The 25541-nt window shown below is 40.0% G+C and overlaps 2 protein-coding genes across 6 annotated transcripts in view; one reads left to right on the top strand and one right to left on the bottom strand.

The window, feature by feature from the left end:
- Positions 1-16454, bottom strand: part of abcd3a (ATP-binding cassette, sub-family D (ALD), member 3a) — a 31104-nt gene extending 14650 nt beyond the window's left edge. The window contains exons 1-8 of one of the 4 annotated variants that reach the window (XM_079181501.1): positions 16321-16454; positions 15465-15501; positions 15254-15352; positions 7879-7967; positions 7446-7515; positions 5357-5454; positions 3620-3743; positions 3017-3073 (exon numbers count right to left, since the gene is read on the bottom strand). In XM_079181501.1, coding sequence (XP_079037627.1) covers positions 3017-3073; positions 3620-3743; positions 5357-5454; positions 7446-7515; positions 7879-7967; positions 15254-15352; positions 15465-15501; positions 16321-16430 — 684 coding nt within the window. In that variant the 5' untranslated portion in view covers positions 16431-16454. Of the gene's footprint in view, positions 1-3016; positions 3074-3619; positions 3744-5356; positions 5455-6508; positions 6579-7445; positions 7516-7878; positions 7968-15253; positions 15353-15464; positions 15502-16320 lie in introns of those variants that run through there. The other 3 variants (XM_079181500.1, XM_079181502.1, XM_079181503.1) reach the window with 3 other exon arrangements.
- A 3454-nt stretch (positions 16455-19908) lies between these two features.
- LOC306712494 (glycogen debranching enzyme-like) overlaps positions 19909-25541 on the top strand; it is a 66780-nt gene continuing 61147 nt past the window's right edge. For both annotated transcript variants that reach the window (XM_079181798.1, XM_079181797.1), the window contains exons 1-2: positions 19909-20009; positions 21878-22088. In XM_079181798.1, the coding sequence (XP_079037924.1) occupies positions 19970-20009; positions 21878-22088 (251 nt within the window). In that variant the 5' untranslated portion in view covers positions 19909-19969. The remainder of the gene's footprint in view (positions 20010-21877; positions 22089-25541) is intronic.

The raw sequence follows: 25541 nt of genomic DNA, 5'->3' as shown, positions 1-25541 counted from the left end.
GCATTGATGAACAACTTTAAGGCATCGATCGATCCTAATATGTCTGAAATTTGACAAATTTAAATTAAATCTGTTTTGAATGTATATAGCAGTGGCGGGCCATCAGGGCCTGCAAAGCCTTCTCTGCTGGCATAAACAGAATCACAAAGTTATAGCTATTTTATAATTTTTCTTAAATACACTACATGTATCATAATTTATAAAAATATTTTTCCCATTATCTTATTACTGCTACTGTCTTCCTCAGTTGCTCTGCTTCCAGTGCAGCTTGTTTTAAGTAGAGCTTTTATCCAATCAGATTTCACCTCTGTGTCTCTAGGTAGAAGAGGCCCCAGGCCTGCAGACTCACCAGTGCCTCCATGTGCAGGTTAAGTGAATGGCGACGATATTGTTGATTGGCATAGTGTTCAACCAATCAGATCTTTAGTTTGAGATTCTTAGACGCTCCAGAGCGGCCTGCAGGCCTACAACTATGTCAGCATTAGCAGCAGGCTGCAGTGAGATTCTGTGCTGTGATTGGTCAGTGGGCGAGCACGTGACTGTCGTGAAACGAAACTTACAGCAGAGGCTTAGTTGGAGTAGTAAGAGTTCATATTGAAAGATATGAATGAAATTATGATATTTTTTGCATTTTGCTTGGTGTAGATTTTTAATTTTTTTGTTACCTAGCTTTGTTCTTTAACACTCAATGGCTGAAGGAGGAGAAACAGATTTGTGAGTTGGGATTTAACCGTGGCATTAATCTTTGTCAACAAAGAAAAGAGGATGTGATCAGCATTTGGTAAGTCAACTGGTTTGTTTTTTTACATCTAATATCTGAATGGCCCTTGAGTGTGTAGCAGAATGCTGTTGCTGCTGTTGTTTTCCCGTTAAGCTAGTTAGCCTAGCCTCCCGGAACACTTGTGGAGACCCAGCTGTTTTTTGTTGTGGTTCTTTTTGTTCCGGTTCAGAGGTCACACAGACCGCTGTCTCCTAGTGAGCGCAGGAAACATATTTCCTACAATTTAAGCTTCTGTATTTTCCAAATGCATTAGTATTATTCAAACGTATTGTTTGGTTTGTAAGCCTCGTACCAAACGGTTTAATACAAATACGTAACGTTATATAGTTACAGCCCAAGAAACGAATAATAACCGGAGCTGTGGCGCCATCATGTGGTTATAAGGTGGTATTTCAGCAGTGAAGGCCCAGGTATAAAATGCACGGCCCGCCACTGGTATATAGTTATATAGTATATATAACCGAGGCAGTGAATGTTGTGTGTGAGATACAGACTGTGGCTCAGGTATAAAAATAAATGGTTTGAGAGTATAGGGCAAAATGGCTCTTTGGGTAGTAAAGGTTGCCGACCCCTGACCTAGCTGTATGACATTTGGTCGGTATGTGTAACCTAATGGGACGTACAAAAAATCCTTTAAACAAACATTTAGAATTGTATGACGTTTGACTGTTTCAAGGCTCCGTACTTAAACCCCTCCTAGAGATTTCACCCAATTGACTTCAGGTTCGGTCAGTATGCTCTTGAGACCTTGGCAGTGAAAAGTTACTCAAAGATCAAAACGTTATCGAACTATGCATCTGTGGCAGCAACACACCATTCGCCATGAAACAGGAAGTTGCTATAACTCGGCCGTACATTGTCTAATCTGCTCCAAATCTCTATGTCATAACATCCTGACCCTGAAGACATCTATATGACAATTTAGAATCATAGTAATAGCGCCACCTAGTGGCAACAGGAAGTTATAGGTTGTGTACTTTGACATCCTACGTGAAACGCCGTTGCGAAAAACAAAAGGTGCTTTTGAGGAGTTAAAAATGCTCACAACATGCCACACACATTTAAAGTCCTAAATGTAGCTCTCTCATGCGATTTTAATGCTTCAGAGTGGCAAGACAGCGCCTCCTACCATATTTCGATGACCTTAGTGTTTAAAAGTTATCAAAGGTTTGAGGTTTCATGGAACGACGTGGATGGTTTACATGGTTCACCATCATTCATCAAGCTGTTGTAACTCGACTGTACTTTGTCAAAACTGTCCCAAACTTGACATGCTTAATGAGAGTCATGGCTTGAGGACTTCTGCATGCCAACATTAGCTCATAGTTATAGCACAACCTACTGGCAACCATGGGTGTAAGCAGGATTCTATAAATACAGCGGTCCAAACACTGAACATATTAAAAGGGTTTGTGCGCACACCACCAGAAAAAAAGACTTCTCTGATCTAAATATGTGCAAACTAAGATGTTTGGAGAGCAGAAACTGGATAACAATAGTTTTCAAATCACGCTTGTATGTGGATTGTACTGTATATAGTACAGTGAGTGTCTTTGTTCCTTTTGGAGCCAGGCCGTAATGTGAAGTACTTCAATGAAACGTGAAGTTTGGTAAATAAAATCAAACTGCACCCAGCCCAACCTATTTCTCTACAAAAAGATCTTTTTTTTTTCCACATGGAACTATACATTCTGCCATTTCTCCTCAACTCCTACCGCTTAGCATTGATTGTCAGAGCTACCTGCACAAACAGTCGGTTTTGAGACCTGCATTTACTTTGACAGTCATTTATGTTACAAACACTAAAGCAAATTCACACACATTCAGTTTTTTGTCAATCTTTACAGGCTTACATTTATGATTGTATTCGGAGCTTATACTCAAAACCTTCAAGGTTTAAGACCTGGCAAAATGATCTGGCTATGCCATTGGTCGACACAGGAAATACCGTCTAACTCGATGGGCTGAAGGTCACAGAAATGTACGGCCGCGTACCCTCGACGTGTGTAAAGGTGCGAGGGCCTGATCAATGCTGCTTGCAGCTTTAATTTGTATTGAAATTCTATTCACTAATAGCATTAATGACAAATGTTACTTTAGCCTTTTTGAGCTCCTTTACAACAATGTGGTTATCAAACCTTTCAATTTCCACCATTTTCTTGAGAGCATCTTAGGAGCATGGTATCATTCCATTTCTATAGACTGAATAGATCATGCAGGAGATAACCTACTTACCTGAGCACCAATGGCACTTGTCAGCTTAAAGATGTACAGACCGATATCCAACAGCGGCTGAAGGACACACACATAGGACAGACAGATTTACAAATTATACTTTTTCAAACTCAGCTGGTATATATTGCTCATAATATCAATTATGTGACAATAAAGCAGGATACTTGGAGCTCTTCGATATTAGCATGTATCCTGTACCAGCACAAACAGCTTGGCTAACCTAGCATTGCTTTTTCCCAGGCAGCAGGAGACACGGATGCTAGAGTCTATGGTTTCTGGAACTTAAAGATGTGGGGTTGCTTGGCAGGCAGTAAGGTGAGGGCAAATTGAAGAACACATGGATAAAGGTCACAAACATTTTCAACACAAAAACCTTTGCATGCTTGGGGTACATTGGGCCTGCAGTGTACACATCATATGTGATGAAGTAGTCCGTCATAAAGAAAGGGTAATCTGCCTGGCACAGATAGCTTGAGCGGTGATGCCACTTAAGTTCATATCATTCTATAACAAAGACTCACACAGCACTCCACTCCAATAATTTAAATATATGTCAGAAGATTTTTGAACATTATTCATTTGAAATTCAACAAAATGTGGTACCTTGCTGAGGTTAGAGTAGAGGTCCACCACACTGTTGCAGAATTTCTCCACATCCTGTGTCAGTAGCTGGTCTGCATTGGCTATCCGGTTGTCCAGGTTTCCCATTTTGTAGTAGGTGAAACCTCTGAAGAGACAGAACACATGGTGAAGACCCAAAAAACCAGGAAACACACAACAGCACATTGCCTCCTTGTGACTTAACAGTGAGAACTGCATTATCTGTCAAGTTCCAAATAAGTCAAAAACATGGAGATCAAAGTTATAGTTGAATGACCCCTCCATAGAATAGATCCTTATGTTGCAATGTGCAGCTACATTTCAGTTGACTATAAAACAGTCAATATGTCAGCACAATTCCTATAATGCTGATGATATTTTAATATTTTTGAGTGAGCAGGATGGTGGTGCAGCTGCAGAATGTAGTTTGAAAGTAATTTATTTTCTTTTTAAATAGGGGTGCGTATAGTCTAAATGTGTTCTAACATCATTTCAGTGACTGTGTTTAAATGTATTACATTTGTTGAAGTAGCTGAAATAAAACAAGTGAATCCAGATAAATGTCCAACATTTAAAATCGACTGTATTTTAACCCTTAAATCACCCGACACATTACTGAGTCAGACTGTGATCTTTCAATCATGTCTCTAATGTCTTCAAATAGATATTTCATCTTAACATTGCTGACCCCTGCGTTTTGTTCCAATCAGATCAAATATAATACAAAGTGATGTAGGTTATAGCCTATTATACAATCAGATACAACCACTTTATCATCTATTAAGGATATGCAAGTCTGGTAAATAATAAGGTAATGGATGACACTGAATGAAACTGTATTGTGTTAACATATTGACAGTTTTCTCTGGTCTGACTCTGGCTCTTTTTTAAGATAAATCTGCACAGTTTTCATTTACCGGCATATCATCTCTAATTCCACCAGATTAAAATGGAGGCTGTCTGTTATTTACATGTTGCCATGGTGAATCATTGTATCGCAGCTCCATTGAAGATGGCTTTTTTCATTCACCATGCAAAAGCTTAACTCAGAGTTAACCGAACAAATTCTGATGAGCTGTTCTGGAACCGAAAACTCAATTTCCCATCTCAGAGTTAGTCAACTCAGAGTTTGATTATGCTTTTTGAAACGGGCCCTGATGACTTCACAAGTGTGAATAAATCAAACGTATACATCCCTGGTGTCCCCATGAAGTACTTACACCAGTCATGTGGGGAGACCTACTATTAATGTGCCTGATGGTTTGTTACACAGGACCATCTGAACAGCCATGGGATGAACCATCTGTCAATCAAACTCCAAGCCAAACATCTGTTCCATCGACAAGCCTTCCATGGGGGTTTGCACTTATTTAATAAAGAAATACTTTCCAGGTTGGATATAAGTGATGCTACTACAGCACTTAACAGTTGCCTCTGTGTCACACACACACATAAAGCACGCCTGTAACTGCCCGTGGCTCCTAAGAGGATGCTGATTGGTCCGCTTCAAACATAGTAATGTGTTTGTGTGAAACACAGTGTGTTCACTGTGTTTCACACAAACGCATTATTATGTTGATTTACAAATTTGTTTTAACTAAATGGATTTGTGTGAGAATCCAGCTGCCGTGCAAGGTACACCTACTATTGCTTCATTGGATAAATGACAGAAAAGATTAAATGATTATCAGAAGATGGCATATGGTGGGAAAGCAGCTGTAGTATTGCTGTGGTACTTACTGCAGGTACTGGTCATACAAGTTCTTAGTGAGCCTCTCACGGAACCTCAGCTTCAGCTCGTACAGACCCAACTTCAGGAAGTTGTTCACCAAGGCTATCTGAAATGACCGAGTCACACTTAAACAGCCATCTCTCACTAACAGCTCTTTGCTTCAGTACTGCTGTACAAGTGACAGGGTTTACAATCCTTATAGTACTCATGCTGAGCATAGGACAGGGAATGAAGAAAACATGCAGAAGCTAAATATTTAGTCGGATTTTACAAGAGTAATGCAAACTCAATTTAAAGAATTAGGCTGGAGATAATCTATGTTTTTCTAATGGTCAACAAACCAACGGTGAATATATGCGGTCAGATGAATGCACACAGAAGGATTCACAAATATATTTTGTGATTTATATATAAATGATTCTCTATAAAAATATTGATGAATTTACTCCTGATGCACACACATATTCCTTGTTTTACATAAAAGCAATAGAAATCTACAAATGTATATTTCAAAAGAATAGAAATTTCCATCAAAAACATATTTGGATGCTGATACATTTCTATAGAAATTGTTGAACCTGATTTACAAACTGCTGGTCATGTGTGAACTTCACTGCATTTGTGTGGTTCTTGGAGACTCCCCCGACATCACATAAGTGTGCATCTTCCTCTCAGCCATAGAGCTCCATTAAACACACATCAATGAGCTACACTGTTGAACTGGCTGACATGTTCAGCATTACCACGAACACACTTCTTTTGACCATTAAAAACAATTATAGAATATCGCCAGCCTTATGAATTAACATTGAGGGGTACAAAAGTACATTTGCAATACAGTAATGGACTGCTCGTGTTAGATCAAAATAATAACCATGCTAAATTGTATTTTAAGTGCATTAAATGATTAAATGAAAATAATTAACCATCACCACAGAATTAGTAATTACACAGTAGAAAACAGAAATGTCAGAGTTTTTCATATCAGGTCTCCTCTGTACACTCTTCAGATGATTTAACTGCCCCAAGCTATGTGCAGGAGTACGAACTGGCACTGCACTACAGAATCATACAAAGAATAGAGAGCAATACGATCACACTTGTGACAGCATACAAAGTGTGACAATTTGTTTTTAAAAGTTAACAAAAAAAACACTTACAAGTGGCATGAATTTGATAAAGCTGAACAAGTAGGCCTTGAAATCTTTTGGCGAGCGACCGATAATTGCACTGAAAACCACAACATGCACAGAGATGAGCAAACATTTCTAAAGAGTCAGTGGGACAAACAGAATAACACATTTAATAATAATAATATATTATTGATAAAGTTCCGTTTCCTTTGGAACCAATGCAGCTTGCTTAACAGCCAAAAAACAGAGTAACAGTGGAGTCCTGACAGATAAACTCAGGAATACCATTCAAATGATGCGTGCCCATGTGATTTATTTATGTTGCACACTGACTTTCTGGACAAATACTGTGGAGCCATTCACAATCCTTTCATGTGCAGCCTAAAAACTACTGATACAGTGTGACATTATTATATAATATACCTATGTTGTTTATTCATATGTATATGTCAGCAATATAGATTCAAGTTTGTGCTTTTCCAGCTGATAGAAGTTAGCGTGCTATGTAACATTTTTAATACAACAAGGAAGGCATTTGTAATGGATGCTTTCTACCTTTACTAATCTATAGAAGTTAGATATGAACTGGTATTTTACATTGTTCTTCAGTGTTTCATTATCTAATTAGACACAGGAACAACATCATTCCTGAAATAGGGTTCTCACTAATATCAGCAGTAATAATTAAAATTACAAATTAATTTCTAATTACAGAAATATAAATTTCAGAAAAAATATAAACCCATAAATTGAATGGAATTCCATGTGCAAATGTTTTTAAGTTAATGTAAGCTCTAAACACTACTCATTTTACCAGCTGATGAAACGCAGTGGTCAGTGTTATGTATGTGAACCTCAGACAGTAAGTGATGACAAAGCACTATTACTGAGCAGGCTGTTAAACGGCAGTGTTGGTGTTAGAAGGCTTGCTGTTCACGTCTATGAAACCCTGTTGGACAGTTACCCCTGGTATGACTGATATGTAGGAATAAAAGTGCTTCTTGAACAGACTGATGTCTCTGCTTATAATACCGCTGTGGAGAATCAAAACAAAGTCATCACTTCCTGCAAAGAATCTCACAGATGCATGCATAGTTCTATGTATGTATATAGTTCCATGTATGGGTATATGTATGTATATAGTTCTATGTATAGGTATAGGTATGTATATAGTTCTATGTATAGGTATGTATATAGTTCTATGTATAGGTATAGGTATGTATATAGTTCTATGTATATAGGTCAGTCAGATGTGGATATATTTAACATTAAGGACTGATATGGTTGTCATGGCTGCTACATGGTGACTTAAACCTCTAATATATGTTTATGGTCATGAATTGTCAAATCTGGATGTTAAGCTTGAAACAATAATGGAAGCACAAAGCCATTCTGACCTTTCGATCATGGTGCCGTTCTGGATCATCCATACGTCACAGTAGGTCCTGGTCACCAACATGGCAGCAATAAGGATAAGGTAGCCAGTCTGTAGTGAAGAGTTAGGAGAGGCTGTAAAACACTGCAGATCATTAGGTCCTTTATCGTCCTGCCCTTCATATCTACTGAGGTGTTTGGATAAGACACAATGGAACCAGAGGAGGCTGTGACCTCGGGTTATGGAGCTGATGTATCTGTGCCAAAGGACTCTGCTGTCTGTACAACCAGTCAGAATGACTAATGCTGACTAAGGCATTTCAAGGAGATATTCATGCTTCACTTCTTCCAAATGTATTCAAATCTATTTTCCTGAAGCTCCATGGAGAAGAGGATTCTTTCCATTATAAAGATTTCATGAATGATATCATAGCATTCTTATAGATAGGGTGTCTGGTTGAAGCCATTTCTTTCCAATTGCTTTTCTTGCAAATACACTCATTCAGTATTTAAAAAATAAATGAACCCCAATTAAAAGTATTTTTTGTCCAAAAAGTAAGCACTAATTCTGTCTAAATCTTACGCTAAAATCTACATAATCTACCTGGACAAGCCCAAACATAAATACTGGCTTTTATGTAGATGGTAGTCCCCTTTAGAGTTTTTCCACCTCCTAATATAAACTCTCAATAGGTGGTTTTCACACACAGTTCCACTCTCCAACATAGAACCGTTTATGTGACGGCACACCTGAAGAAAGAAATAAAAGGTCACTATTATTTAACCGACGTCCCCCAATTTCAAAAGGTGAAGTATGAGGACTAGCCCGTAGCTTATATCTCACCACCAATTTGTTTGGGGTGAAGTCAAGGGAGCACCATTTGGGAATATTCATCTCTTTAAACAAGTCCCTTTTAGTGAGAATATTTAACCATGTTTTCAGTGATAGGTTAATGAATGCGTTACCCGTTTCCATCAAGTCTTTAATCCGTTATTTATCACCGTGGCTGAATCGGCCCTGGACATATTCTTGATTCTGTCTTGCTTGATAATCGGAACAACAACAAAACGAGGTCTTCAGTTGGCTGATATTTAACAGTTCTTTAGGCAGTAGAGTGCAACTAATAACCTTGGTCCTCGCCAATCGAAGAGTTTGAAATTTCATCATTCTATTTTTCCCTTTCCAAATGTACTCTGATAATGTATCCCAATCGTTTGTTATTTCAACTGAAGAGTTGAAACAAATATATTGCCCTAGGCAAGACATCATTTTTTACTGACTCAATTTGTGAATCAAAGCTTAAAATTCTATTTCGTCTCTTTATGTCCTCCTTAATTTTCTGACTTAGTAGGTTAAAATTGAAGGCATACAATTTGGTTTGGGATTTTTACTCCTAAAAAGCTTTTTTTTATTTAATTGGATATTAGAGTTTATGATCTGGCTAGGGCTGTAAGTGAAACTTAATATTCGTGTCTTCAAAATATTAATATTATAACCCGAGACAGAACTAAAAACATTTAGGCATGACAATAAATAAAAAATTGAACACTCTGGTTTTAATAAGTAAATAAAAATGTCAACCGCAAACTTTTTTTTAACATTTTTTACCTCCAATATAATTCTGTAGGGGAGGGGGGAATCGATTCACCATAGTATCACATTATTTTGCGTGGCAATATTGTGTGAATGCATGAGCGCCAAGTATCAATCTTTTATTATATAAACTATTAAAATTGCTATTAGGGATGTAGGGATCAAGCGATTTGGCAGTAACTGCAGTTATACAAGTCATGGTTTCATGGCCATAAGAAGTGAAGAAGCTTCGATATCTGTGATTTCCTGTTTTCTGCATTAAGACACGTCGTATGTGTGTGCGGTGAAATCTCCTCTCACACAACACGTACACCGGTTTGTTTTGTGTGTTGGAGAGAGTCGTGTCAATCACCAGAAGCACTGCTGAACACATTCAGAGGGAACCAACACTCCAGCCTTGTATCCGCCAAAAAGAGCCTCAACTCCGCAATGGTAGAGCATTTTGGATATAGAAATGACCAGGGAGTCATGTGAAACACAGATCAATTACAGTTTATTCATCATAGCGAAAAAAAATGTTCTACTTCCAATCGTCATCGGCCTAGATTTAGAAGTAAAATGCGATCTGAAGATCGCCATTGAGTCTTTCTAGTTGCTGGTCTGATAATGAAACAATGTGAACAACAAATACCTGCTGACATTGTCATGTGAAGAGCTGGTATGGTTCATAATGTTGACAGCAACAGCGGTTATAAAGTACAGAAAAAAGCCATATGGAGGTTCCATTGAGTTCCATTGTGGTGCGTTCAAGCTCCATTCAGTAAAAATGAGTATTGGACGAAAGTAAATTATAACATTATGATGTGTTCAAATATATCTTGTAAAATGTAGTTTTCATGAGAAGGTTGTTGCAGGAGATGTTTTGACAGCAACATAAATCGATATTAGAGATGAATTATGAGCTGTTTAACTTCCCAACACCAGCTCGAAGCAGCTTATTTTTAGCAATACAAATAGAATCTGTTATTTCATAATCATTTGAATTCAAAGTGAAAGTAAATTAGTTGATAATAAATATTCTTTGTTAGATGGCTATGGGCCTATTAGAAATGAACTGAATAGCTTTGTCTCCAAGAGAATTTGAGTTATAACCTGCAACTTTTAATGCTTACTTGATTAATTGTTCCCCCCCAACATCAAATTGAATGTTTAAATGTTTTATAATCTAAAGTAGTCTTTCAATGTGAACCTACAGGCCTCTACTGGTCAATCAGAAGCCAGACAGATGGCATTAGAACATTATTCAGTATTATTACAGCATTTTGGGTTCATCTGACCATTCAAAAAATAAAATGATGCATGATCAAGATTTAGAAAGGACTTTCCATCTTTGCTAAATTATTCCAACATATTAATTTAGACGTTTTTTTCCTGACAGATAGCTGACCCTTTATCTGACAAGACTAGTGCCTTGCATGCAGGACTGCCCAACAAGCCCTCCAACTGCAACGAGAGCTCCATGCGCAAGCAGGTCCATCCTTTACTGCCAGCTGCACTGTACGCACAAACCCCCAGTTCACCCGCACAGGACAGTCAGCAGCCACAATGATACATACGGAATTGCATATTTGTGGACACATGCAGCCACTTTGCTAATAAGTCTCCACCATATTAGTTAGTTTAGCTAAGTTAAACTAGTTAAGTAGGTTGGCAGCTGTGTGTCTGCCTGATATACCACTATACTGTAGCGAATGTCCGGTCAAGAGTAAGAGCGTGTGTGAGAGCGAGTATGAAGCCAACAGTAACATTATAGCTGTGAAGTGTGTGTAGAGTGTATTTATTAACTCTAAGACACAAGCCAAAGTCCAGTGTCTGGCCAGCTCTCAGCTGATTACAGTGACGGGCGTTAGCAACTACTCTGATTCAGGCTCAAGTTAGGTGGGCCGGCTTTAAGGTTAGAAGTTTTTTTGTTGTTCATTGCACAACAAATTTCAAATTGTTGTCCCATTACGCTCCATAGGAAAACCAAACGATATATGGAGAGTGGAGGACGAGTTAAGGAGTCTCACAGTCGGAGGAAAGAAGCTGATCTGAAGTCTGCAGGTTGGACAGCTGATTATACTGCATCTCTTTCCAGACAGCAGCAGATGGGTTTAGCTCTTCTCAGGCTCCTCAGTCAAAATACATACCGTCAGTAAACGGTTCAACGCTGAATTATTAACTTCAAGGAGAAAAAGAAATCAAATCAAATTTCAATAATAAGTAGGGCTGCAACAACGAATCGATAAAATCAATAAAAATCGATTATTAAAAGAGTTGGCAAAGAATTTCATTATCGATTCGTTGTGTCGCGCGATTATTACGCCACTCAATAAGTCGCGGAGATGTTTGAGTGTTCACAGCAGGCCCAGTCGCCTGAATACCACAGCTAGGAATAATGGAACAGGACTCCGGTTCTATTTTGTGGGTTTTCTCTGAACTGGAGCCATGATTAAGAGGGACGGCCGGGGGAAACCTCACCCGACCCGGACACGGAAAGGATTGACAGATTGATGCTCTTTCTGGATTCTGTGGGTGGTGGTGCATGGCCGTTCTTAGTTGGTGGAGCGATTTTTCTGGTTAATTCCGATAACGAACGAGACTCCGGCATGCTAACTAGTTACGCGGATCAGCAAGTGTCTACCCTTCGCCGAGAGGTCGTGGGTAACCCGCTGAACCCCACTCGTGATATTAGTCCATTTTTTTATTTTGTATTATTACTTTAACAGCTCAGTGATGTTCAAGCAACCTGTTTGTGCACTTTCTGAAGATTTTTTGCAGTTCTGTTTTTGAAATTAATGCTTTTTAGTTTTTTTATCCGATTCATCGATTAATCGAACAAATAATCAACAGATTACTCGATTATTAAAATAATCGTTAGCTGCAGCCCTAATAATAAGGTCGCAATTTAGATTTTCAATTCCAAAAAGATGTTTTCAGCATTGAAGGATAGGCCATTGTCTTGATTCTTAAAGTTGAACAGATCATTGGTTTAATGCCCTCACAACTAGGGATGGGTATCGTTTGGGTTTTTTCCGATACCGGTGCTAAAACGATACTTTTAAAACGATACCGGTGCCTAAACGGTGCCTGAACCGATACTTTTTTTATTGCCAAGTCAAATTTTTTTTCTTCAAATTTAACAATATATTTAACTGTTTAAAGTATACTATACATATTAGTGCTGAGCAACGATTACAATTTTTAATTGCGATTAATCGCATGGATTTTTTGCGATTAATCTCATTGTTATGGCAAAGTTCAATAATTAATTCAAAGGTAGTGTATTGTGCACTTTTATTCTAAAAGTACTGCTATATGAACAAAAGTGCAATAACATTTGGTTTGCAAACACTTTAAACAAATAAGGTTCTTTTTAACAGCAGTATTCCCTTTACACAGTAGCAGTTATATCTCTTCACTATATGTGCTCGTATAGTGCTCTATATGTGAAACGTTCCACTGCTGTGCAACATGAATAAAATGTTTCAGCACCAAAATGCTTGTGTTGTGTTTTCATGAGTCAGAGCATGTGAATGCAGCTCTACTGTTCATCAATATAATGCTGTAACTCAGAGGTGATGATGGTTACCCAGCGATCAAAGAATAAAGACACACTTACGCACAATGTAGGTGTATTTTCCCTTTAACTCACGAGATGCAGGTAGCATGTTTTATACTTAATGTCAATTTAATTCATACTTTGTTGGCATCTTATTCTGAAAACCGGATGTTTCTCTGAAGAAACCGGATGTTGTCTCACGTTAAATCTTTCCGCTAACTTTCAAAGTCCTATGCTCGCTCCCGATCTGTACCGTTTGAATGCGTTTACCGTGAATTTCAGCTTATAGGTCACTAACATGTAAGTGTCTGCTAACTTTACCGCAGCGATGTCCAGTAGTCTCCATTCCTCCACCGCTGCCAGTGAGCAACGGACTTTCAAAATAAAAACAGCCACACTTTTGACCGTTTACCTTTCGGCATTTTCTCTGTTAAAAGGTTGATGGCTAGCTAGCTGCTGTAGCTATACAAACGGTAGCTATTGTTACCTGCTGCCAGGACGGAGTCATCAGAGTAGTGTTAAAAAAAGTATTTCAATCGGCTCAGGCACCGAGAGGAAGCACCAAAATCTGCGTTGCGTTTCGGTCCGGTAGGTACCGGTCGTATAGGTACCGGTGCCATATTGGCACCGGGTTTCGGTACCCAACCCTACTCACAACTTGGGGTGACATGATTTTGAGCCGAAATGGAAAATCTATCAAAACAAGCTTTCGATTTAAACTTTTCAAAAGAAAGATTTGTTAGTCTTTTTCCTCCAGTCCCTCCTGCCATCTAGTGGATATTCTTCTTTGTTTTATTCCCAATCAAATGGTTAAATAAGTTATTGATATTGCAGATCAAATGCATTTTTAAAATTCAACCATATGGTAAGTTTGAAATGTAAATGACCTGGATCTTACTGTGACCGTAACATTGAAAGTTGAAGAATGGCTTCAGCTCTACTGACGACTGTCATTTACATTTTCTAATTCTTCTTTAAAAAGATAAGCAACATGGTATCAAGTTTCAAACATTTATTTAAAATGTAATAACAATAACTTATATCACCAGTCAATTGGGAACAAAGAAAAAAAGAAGAGGAGTCAGTAGACGTGCATTGCACTGCGCTACGCTACGCTAGTGAGTCAAGCTCTGTCGGCTTTGAAGTAGACATGAGACCACATGAATTATCCCGGCCAAAATCATTTGGATTCAGGATATTAACCTGATAATAATCTAAATCTGCTTCCAACATACTGGAATCCCTTTACATTACATTTAGATTAGACACTAATAGCTTTATTGCAAGGGGTACACATCTTCAACAAACATTAAATAAGGTCATTATTAAGAAGCCCCAGGATACGATATTATCACGATACTTAAGTCACAATATGATATTATTGTTTTAAAAAGTTTGCGTTATGCTGAATATTTGATTTGTCAACATCCGTTTTATCCAATAAGATTAAGTTTACACTCAGTGAATTTCTAATAGGCCGATATAATATTTATTATCACCATCAACTCATTTATTTCTACTTTGTTTAAGTCGTCTATTGCGGTGATTTGCATAAAAACACACAATTCAAATGATTAGGAAATAAGATAAAAATATCTTGACATTAGTCATTTTAATGATGTATTGTAAGCTGCTTAGAGCTAGTGTTAGATATCAGAGATGAATTATGAGCGGTTTCACTTCCTATTTATGTTGCTACTTTATTCCAGTTTCTCACCAAAACTACATTTTACAAGATAACATCTGAACTCATCATGATAACGTTATAATTTACTTTCGTCCAATACTCATTTTGACTGAATGGAGCTTTTACGAACCACAATTTAAATACAATGGAACCTCCATACGGTGCCATACTGTATAACAACAGCTGCTCTTCTCTTGCTGATTTGTTTTTGACTAGAAAGCATCAGTGCCAATATTCAGGTTGGATATTTTTTACTGAGTATAGGCTGAAACAGGAAATCATAGAGATCAAAGCTTCTTCAGTTCTTCAGGCAAAATATGGCGATACTATGCTGTATCAATTTCTTCACCCACCCCTCGTAACTACAAGTCATAAGGTCCCCCTGCATACATGAACGTACTTATTTTTTGCAATAAAACAATGTTTAGACTGAAAATAATCCCTCCTTATTATCAATGATCCCGTATGACCCTTTGCAGTGGGTAGCAGTGGGTGTGAAGCCCCCGGCCTATAGCAGTGCACAGGTCAGGTCCTAGTGACCGGAGCCTGTATGAAGAAGAGAGCTCAATGTCATACCTCCTTGCATAAAACTTGAGGTACCATGATCCCCAGAATCTGGAAGATTCGGAGGAAGAAATCCTTGTCCACTGCTGCACGGTCTTTTCTGCCATCTTTCTGAATGAAGAGACAGAACAAAGGTGGGCTGTGATACAGCTACAGCTAACAATTTAGGACACATTTTATGGAAACTTTATCTGCTTCAGACACACATGAAACATTTACATACCTCAGTGTTCAGCACTATATCTGAACCTCCTTTTCTGCTGCAAGGAAAGAACAATGACATCACACAGGTTACACGTTAGAGAGCGGTACAGACAAATCTCCAGTCACACAACTGATGACCTATATGCATTTCCAGCAAAATACTTATTTTTCATTAATATCTATGCACACGTTTACAGGTTCATGTAAACATTTACAATGTATCTACACATTTACAACTTTCAATACACATTTAGACTTTCTTTTATACTTTTACAAAGCTGATTCGCACAGACAGATTGAAGTACAGTTGCATAACTCTCCACACAAATGAGCAAATATTTACTATAATGGCCTATTTCAGACAAATATACAGACAGCCCACTATTCCAAAACCCCAATAATACGAACAAAAGCTGATACAAATAGTTACAAACAGTATTTAGATAACAGGCCCAGGGTCATGTTCAGCTTCTCTTTCACCTCGTCCTACAATGGAGTTTGGCTTTTCTATTCTCTCCAAACGAGAATCCCTTTAGAGTGATCAGAGATAGGAACACAAAGACCCAACTCAAACAAAGTTACACTAATCTGCCATTCATGGTATTCATACAGTAACGTTAATGCGTTAGCGATTGTTTTACACCGCGTACACATTCCTATTATAACGTTATGTTACGGGGCACTGGTCAGATGAGTGAGGGAGGGAGCCGGTTAGCTGCGGAGAAGAAGAAGCTGAATGAAGTGTAGCTTGTCCCAGCGGCAGGTCGCAGTCACCTGCTGTCAGAACGGGAGCTAGCAGCTGCTACTTAGCATCCAGAGAGCCGTCACTAACTCACCTGAAAGCAGCGTGTTCTAAGTTTCAAGGCAACACTTACCCGTCCCGTTTGACCGTCTGTCTTCTCCGTTTCAGCAGGTATAAAACCAGCAGAATACCGCCTGCTATGGAGGAGTTCTTTGCTGTCACATATTTACTGAAAGCCGCCATGTCGCCTGACACAACGACCAAGGGACAATTAGGTTGAGCTATGTCGAGGTTGCTACAGTTCACAATGGAATTCTGGGAGTCTTCTTCTTCGTTGGGTTTTAAGGCAGCCCGATATGTTGCATTGCTGCCCCCCTCTGGATGTAGACCATTACTGTGCCATCTGCCTACTAGATCCTTTTTATTCAAACTGTGTCTCTCAAGAAGTCAAACAGATATTATTCCTTTTCCTTGACTTCCATACTCCAAAACGTTCCTCACTGATATTTCTGTTAATCCCACATTCCTCTTTTTCATGAACATCACTTCTCTTTCTGCTCCATACCTCCTACAGGACATGTACACGCTGCACTGTCTCTGGCTGCTGGCACTGCTTGCATAAGCCTGTTGGATGTTTGCCCAAGATGGATAGTGTGCTGCTCGGATTCTGGTCAACTTTACCTGCTCCCTCCCCTCCCTCCGTTTACTGGGGTCTCCCTTTCGTCTTCCTGCCCCACCACTCCTGGTTTATTTTTTTCCAAACAATACTTCTTCCTTTTGATTTTAATGGTTTTATGTATACCTCTATGTCTCAGGGATCCCCCCAATTTCCATCGGGGATTTCGCACATTGGCTGGGACCCATAAGAAAGTAACCTCACTGTCCCTCCTTGCTACACAATTGAGTACAAGCAGGATTTCATGGACCAAGTCAGGTTGACTCTGGGATGTACCAGAGCCAAAACTCTGGATTGCAGACAACGAGCCACTGCATATCAATACTTTACAAGGTTGAATTTGTTCAATCCACTGGACTGCCAAGCTTACAACTCTACTGTATACACACAGTCAGATAGTTGGATGTTCTTTTGTAAAGACTGACATTCAGCCCCTGGACTACCCCAGCAGCTCCTGTTGTATCAGCTGCTGAATACTTTGACCAGTCTGTGAATTAGAAGATGCTCCCTGTACCTTTTTTCTTTGTGGCAATAGATTTCATTTACAAGGTCTACCTTTTTATCCCTCACTCTGGCTGTATGTGGCTCCAGATCAACTTGCAGCCATAGTGGTACAGAAGGCCACAATATTGCAAGGCAAAGCTCTCGTTCAACTACCCCCTTATCCCTTGGCACCACAGAAATGCTGTCGCCTGTGCCACTTCTCTCTCTCAGCACTCCTGCTCCTGCTTTGTTAGGTGATTTCCCCCCATTCTGGGAGTCTCGTGCTATTTCTTCCTCTCTGCTTTTCTTCATAAGAGATCATATCTGCCTCTAATGGATGATGCAGTTCTTCTTAAGTTTACGTTTCTGAGTTCCTGTCTGTAAGCAGATTATTTACAGTAATAAAGCAGTCAATCTGATCTCTCTTTCAACCTACAACTAAACAAATGATCAACTTTTGCAAACAAATTGGTGTTCTCAGTCACGTTGATGTTGTAACTGCTTTTTAGATGGTTGAAAATAGGACGAAAAGAGGTCCTAGGCGTTCAGACTGAATTAGATACAAAGTGGTCTTGCAATGTTATTCATTTCCATGAAGTAGGATATATACTTCAAGTAGGCCTACACAATGTGAGCAACAGTGAAGCCAAGCTCATGTACATATACCCTACAGGCCTACTTATGTACCGAAACATATGCATACAGCATATATGCTTTCATATACACATCCACACATGCACATACATGTGGGCTACCTACCCATACACATATATATTTACATGGCCTACCCATTTGGATACATAGGCTACTTACACTGTAAATGCCCGTCAAGTTGACGTTGGAGACTTTGCGGAGATTTAAAGACAGAGGCTGATGTCTCCGCTCCATAACGATCATCATGAAATAGGTCTCCATGTCAATTTGCAACATCCAAATGAATACTAGTAATGGAGTTTACACCACATATCCAGAACAAAATACTTTAACTTACGAACATTTTACTGTCCAGCGTTTTAGAATTAAAACAGAAGGCCAGACCAAAAGGCCTCACTCTTATACATTCTGTGACAAAGTTCAGCATAAGGTTGAAGTGACGCTTTGTATAAATATTTAACAAATACTTTATATGCTGCCCAGCTGTGGGATTGAACTGCTGTGACAAAGTTAATACATCTTTGTTCACAAGAAAGCACATATATTTAGGTTACTTTTGATGATTTATCAATAGTTTGACAGACAAGGTCCTCCATAGAGTGTGCACAGCTGTCTCGTGTAATGAAAGGCACATTTAAAGAATGTGGCTACAAAGAACAACTGGAGGATTCTGTTGAAAGAATAAATAAGATGTCCAGAGCTGACCTATTTAAGGGCGTCGGTAGGAAAGAAGTTCCTTTATTTATCACTAAATATTCTCGTTGAGATTAAGCCTGTTTAGTGGCATATTTTAAAAACTGCCCCTCATCTTTGTAATGTTTCAACAACCCTATTTGAGTAGTTTGCTTACATGATAGGATCCTTACAGACGCTCTAATTCAGACCAGCCGCCTCCAGAAATCCCTCCACAGCACATAAACACCCCCATTCAGGTAGGAAAATTCCCATCAAGGGGGTTATTTCTTGCACCACGAAAGTCATTTTTTATATTATTTCATGCCTGTTTGGCAAATATGTGGGCAAATATAAGTGTGCCCTGAGGGTGCATAGCAGCTTCGTAGGATGCACAACTGTTACCCCGTTGCAGCACACTTTATTGAGGCTGGTCATGCCATCTCTGCTCTCCGGTATACATGTGCATAGAAAAAGTGACTTTCTCACTTTGGATCTACCTAAATACTCTCACCCCTAATGGCCTAAACGTTGAATTTGACTCAATTAGTTTATCGTCTATACACTGATACATAGGTGCCTTCTCTCTATCTCTGTCCTTTTTTCTTTCTCTGTATTTTTATATTTTTCCAAATTTGTGTCTAATATATCTGTCATATTCCTAATAAGTGTACTTGAGATATTATGCCCTTCAGGTGTCCTTTTTAGGAAACTAATTGGACCTTAAATAGTATCTATTATGTCTGCCCTAATGCTGTGTTTCTTCATAAGGCTGCATTCTAGACACATAACTTTTATGATGGTAATATGTAAACTTTTTTGATGGCCGTACAACTTTTTTTTTTTCTTTTGGTCAAACTGTTTCTCTAATGTGACTTTTAAATACAATGAGACAGGTAGTTTAATGCTCCTCCGACAATGTGTGAATCTGATTGAGGACACCCCTCCCCATGACTGAGCACACCTGTGTTTTATCCCTCTTGAATACCTGTGGAGCTGTTTCAGTTCCATAATTCCCTGAAGAAGACAGTGATGTCAGAATGTTGGTAAATCATAAAATAATTGTTTGCATTGATTGCATGTTTCCTTTACACTTGTTTTTTCACTGTGGTAAACACCTCTCCAACACTGGTGTGCATTGTGTGTGCCCTCTCTCTGATCCTGAGAGAGCTGTCTCATGTTACCATGCTATGTCAGTTCTGTCTCTCCCTCCAGGAAGGCAGTCTAAATCGAACAGGGAAGCATTTTAAAAGCCAGCTGAAAGAGCAGAGGACTGCTGCTGCTCAGTGACAGTGACATGGAGAGACTGGACCGCGTTCTGTTCCGTCTGGAACAAGGTAGGACTACTTTGCACTTTAATAACCACGCATGTTAATAACTGCTGCGACATTACACCACAATAGCACCACTACATTGTTAGCTGAAATACAATGCAACTGTACTAGTGTCCTGCAGCAGAAAAATACAACACACACCATTTCTTACTGTAACCTTTAAAAGTGTGGTCCTGCAGTCTTGTCACTATTCTCCAGTCTCGTCTATTCAATGCACACAGCATGTAAGGAAATCTGAATATGGCATTCTCTGACGTGTTTCACCTTTTATTTAGTCAGGACGTTGCACTGGGAGTAAAGTTCTTTATTTCAGGTTGAACATATATGATGTTAGGAATGATTACAGACACATATGGGACATGGGAAGGTGAGTACACAATATGCTTAGAATTCAAGTAGTTTAGTTAAATAGGATTAACAAAAAAAAAACAGGTGTTGCCATCCTCCCAATTGAAAATATGGTTTCTGCATTTTAATGTAATGTTAGTGGAAAACTGCAGACAACAAGTCATTAGTAAAGAAAATCTTTTAAAAGTACATCGATTTATATTTCATGTACACTGATATTTAAAAAAAACATACGTATATCAGCATTAACTTGTGTATTTGGAGCTTTAAGAGTACTTACGTACTCAGCAGTGAATAGTGGGTCATTGAAGGCAAATCAATGTCAAAATCCGCGAGCACAAATGAGATCCACGCGCGCGCGGGTTTGTGTGTGTGTGTAAAGGTCCCACGCCTGCAAATCAAAACAGCCACACATGTAGGATATTTACCTCTGAGATGTAGTGGAGTAAAAAGTACATTATTTACCTCTGAGACGTAGTGTCTGTGTCGGAGTGATATCCGGCCAATCCAAAGACGAAGATTGTAACCAATTAAATCTAAAGAGACAATAGATACTGGGTCCGCCCACTCACTGTCAAAAAGAAAAACTACTCGCGAACGAGCAGGTGAAAGTTTTGCGAGCAGAAGAGCAGAGATAGTAGTCGTGCGCTAGAGGACGCCCCTCGCGCTCAAAGCATGGTTTTCTCCTCGCAGGCTGCAATTTTGCTCACGTGAGCAGAGATATTCTGCGGAGTGATGCGAAAGCGCTCGGCAAACGAATATACATGCGTGGCTGTTTGATTTGCACGTGTTGGACCTCTACACACGCGTGCACGTGGATCTCATTTGTGCTAGCAGATTTTGACATTGATTTGCCTTCATACTTAAGCTTTGTTTATACTCGCACTTGTCGCTGTATCGTGAGCCTCCGCAGACAGCGCACAAGCTCCGAGCATGAACGGAGGCCTTTATACTCTATGGGCTGTGTGCTGCAATATTCTCTGAAACGTCAGAGGGCGTACAAACAAAATAAACTGTGAGGAATCAAAAAGACAACGAGTGTAACTCATAGATATGTCCATAGACTGTAGGTGTAACCGGCAAAAAGCCATAAACCAACCTCTACAATGACGAGGAGGGATTATAATCATCTATAAACTCATATCTCATATTCATGGACTACTTTATCATGAAGAAAACAAAGGTTGAATATCCTGTCAACAATTTGATTTGACTGCAAAATATTTATTAAAATGAAGATGTTTAAGACCTCCTGATTCTAAAGCATCTCAAAAAGAATTAGCCTTCTTTGTATAACCTCTAGACATGTAAATAGTGTTTTTATCACGTGATTGCGTGAGGTGCACAACCAAGCCCTGCGACCACTCACCAGCCAAGTTTACTTCATTTTCTGGCATGCACACCTCGCACTTCCTTTACTACACTGAGTATAAATGTAGCTTTATTGTTAAAATATTAAACACAACTTCACTTGAACGCTAACAGTGTATTCTAGTCATCCTCATTTCTCCAACTGTCTTCAGGCTTTGAGCTGCAGTTCCGTCTTGGCCCTACCCTCCAGGGTAAGTCTGTCAAGGTCTACACCAACTACCCTGCAAAAGGCCTCAAGTTTGAGCGCCTGAAGTTCCGTCCTTTGGACTGGGTCTACCCGAACGGGCGGGAGGATGACCGTGATAAATACTGCAAACTGGACTTAATGTTGGCTGGATCCTATCAGTACTACTTTTCCTGTGGGTAAGTTGCTTTGTCACCACTACTGCATTGTTATATTCACTGATCAATGAAAAGTTTTAATAGTGAATATTATGTAGTTCATATTGTATTACTACTGTTTAGCACTACTATCATTACTGTTGTTAGAGCCATATATTTAGTTTTGATTACAAATCATAATTTCTAATTTTGCGAACATATTTGTATGACTTAAACACATTCTTAATTTGTTAATGAAGGTTAAATGTGCATTCTGTATAATTATTTTTGTTTAGGAACTTTTGTGATTAATCAGATGAGGATCAGCTGGTATAAGAGGAAGAGGTGGGACTGAGTCTCGAGTTGGTTTTTCCTTTGTGTAGAACGGGGTATCGGGACAGTCTTTGACCTCACGTTAAACCTCACGATAAACTGATTTTGGCTGTTCATTTTGTCGAAAGTGAAAATAAATAAATCAAGTGACGGCAAAGGAATTAGCGTGCAAGAACAATGATTTGAACTGTTGAAACGTGTGAGTCAGAAACGGAGCCTCGTAACGTGGCCCATTACACGGGACAAGGAACAAAGAACGGGCCACCACAACTGTCACTTCTGTTGAGGCTGAAGCTTCTGGAGGAATCGCAAGGCCGCTGCTGTGTTTACTTCTTTCTGCACAGGCGCATCAAAAAGTAACTCGATCCGGTCCAAATTCAAAACAGTATTTAATTAAACGATAACAACTGTAAACTGATGATGACAATTACAATCTAAAATACACTATCGATAGAATGCATCTCGAGAGCAGAGACCACGTGCAACTCCACTCACAGGTCCGACCTAGCCGGGTGGCTGAAAAACGAAGTCCCGTGGCCTACCGCACGCTCTCTCAAACATTCCTTTTATGTCCTTTGATGGTCGGAAAGTGTCCGAAATCTGTTGTAAAACACAAAGGCCGTCTTCTGGGGTCAGTGATTGGCTTCCAATCGCTCTGACCCCTCCTTCATCGATCCGCTGCTCATCTCTGTGGCTGGGCTCCTTGTGACATCACCTCTGACCTGCCCTCTGTCCTGCGGCCGCATGGTGTTTCCCAGGAGTCCTCTCTTGTTGTCTTACGGCAGTCTGCTTCTCCTCCCCCGTCTCCGAAAAGCCTCGCCTTGAATAATCCCTAACTTTCCCTGATGGCTATTCTTCAGTGTTTAAATCCTCCAGTGATTATGCTTTCATGATTTCAATACATTCAATGTGTCAATATACTGTAACCTATCACATCCTTCATGTAAACATATTACAAACATATAATTCATTCTTTAGTAAATATTTTGTGACTAACATATTTTACCTTTTATTATTGTGACACCTCTATTCACCACTAAGGGTGTTATAAATTCTACTAAATAATGCTTTTAATTCTTAAATTCTCCACACTTCCCTTTACTGCTTACATCATCATACCGACACATTTAACATGCATGGACTGCTGACCCAAAGAATGAACTCAAATGTGAACTTATTTCTTTCAAAATGGACTGTGCTTGTATCTCTCTTTTCTAGTCTTCCGACCACTCAAAGTGATTTAACACTACATGTCATCATGCACCCATTCACACCCATTCATACACTAATGACAGGGGCTACCATGCAAGGTGCCACCTGCCCATCAGGACTAACTAACATTCATACCCATGTCTTGCCCAAGGACACATCGACATGGACTAGCAAAGCCGGGGATCGAACTGCCAATCCTTTGAAGGACAACCCTGCCTTACCACTGAGCCACAGTTAGCCCATGTCTGAAGAAAAAACAACAGATCATTATTATTTTTGGGAAGTTACAGTTAATTTGCATATTATGTAAAACAAAAATAGACAGAGCACATGAGGAAATGTAGGCCTATGTCTGTCTCTGATAGTGCGTGATAATCTAAATTAGAATCCATGGGAAACATTTGGTCTATCCATTCTATTTTATGTATTGAAACTACACAGTTGGGTACTTTTGACTGAGGTACCGCAGGACCGTATTTAAAATGACTATTTATAAAGCACTAAGTTAAAAATGACAAGACAATGATATGAAGTCAGGAAGAAGAAATTGAATGACAAAGCACCCAATTACAAAAAGTATACCTCTGGGTTCATTTGGGACACAGTTGGTAGGCTGAAGTCATAGGGCCACGATAATGCTACTGTACTACTGATCATTATTGCATGTCAGTCTGACTGGTTCTATGCAGCCACTCAGCATCTGGTCGGGCCAGACCCATAGTTTAAGGCGGCAGGGATTGGGATACCAAGTCCGACCCTCTAGTTGCGACAGGAGGTCCCTCCTGTCGGGGAAGAACTCTGAGAAGCATTGGCAAGATCAGAGGGTGTGGTGGAAAGGCATAAAGAAGATCCTCTGGCCACGTGTGAGCCAGGGCATCTTGATCCCGAGGACTGGTCCTCTCCGTCAGGGAGAACCAGTGGGGGCAGTGGGTCGACATCACGTCTGGATGTAGCCGCCACTCTCCCGGTGGAGGCTTGTGACGGAACAGGAAAACCACACCCTGGTTCCGTTCTCCTGGTGGGTACATTGCCCGAAGGCTGGTCAGGCGAGGGGCCGCCCAAGTCAGAAGGGCACGGTGATCCCCGTAGCAACTTCTGCAGATCTGGTGCCCCCTTGATGGTTTATGTGAAAACACAGCAGAGGTACATGCTTTCCCTTCAAATATGGGAGGAAGTGTTTGAGCACTAGCTCTAGAACATTGACTTGCCCCTGAGGTCTTTGAGCAGACAACTGCCCCCAAGCAGTCCTGTTCTGTCACACTGCACCTTGAGAGGCAGGTATCTGTTGTGACAATCTCCCGGCGGAATGGAACCGAGCCCATGGGGCCACCGTTTGCCAGATATGCACTCTCCCGCCATGGGGATAGAGTGAGTAGGCACTGTTTTGATACTATTATTGCCCTGTCTGTGCCACTTGGCATCCAAGTGAAGGCTGTTCAGCCATCAGCAAACCCAAGGGAACGACAGTCGACAGCTGTCAGTTTACCCAATAGGCGGAGAAAAGGCCCCCGGAAGAGGTTGTGGGGGATCTTGTCCATAGGCTTGGGCAACAGATAGGCCCTCATAGGGCCACACTAATGAAGGTTATGCTCTGAAGAGGGCTCAGGTAGCTCCTCTCCATGTTCACCTTGAAGCCCCACCGGGCCACGTGAGAGAAGGCGAGCAGTGTCCTGAGGTGCCTGAAGCCAGGCTGGCGCACAGGTCAGCCAGTCGTCTAAGTACAGCAGTACTTTCACGCCCTGTGATTGCAGGGGAAAAGGACAGCAGTAACACACCTTCTGAACACCCATGGGAAGAAGGGAGAGTCCAAATGGAAGCACCCTGGACTGAAAGTGGTGGCCTCAAAAGGCGAAACGAAGAAGCTGCCTGTGGTGATGCACCATGGGAACATGGGAATAGGCGTCGACAGACGTGAACCACTCTCCCTTGGGAATCTGCTGCTGGGAGAAA

This window comes from Pholis gunnellus, assembly GCF_910591455.1.
Source record: "Pholis gunnellus genome assembly, chromosome: 20".
Classification (NCBI taxonomy): Eukaryota; Metazoa; Chordata; class Actinopteri; order Perciformes; family Pholidae; genus Pholis; species Pholis gunnellus.
This window is presented reverse-complemented; position numbering and strand designations above follow the sequence as displayed.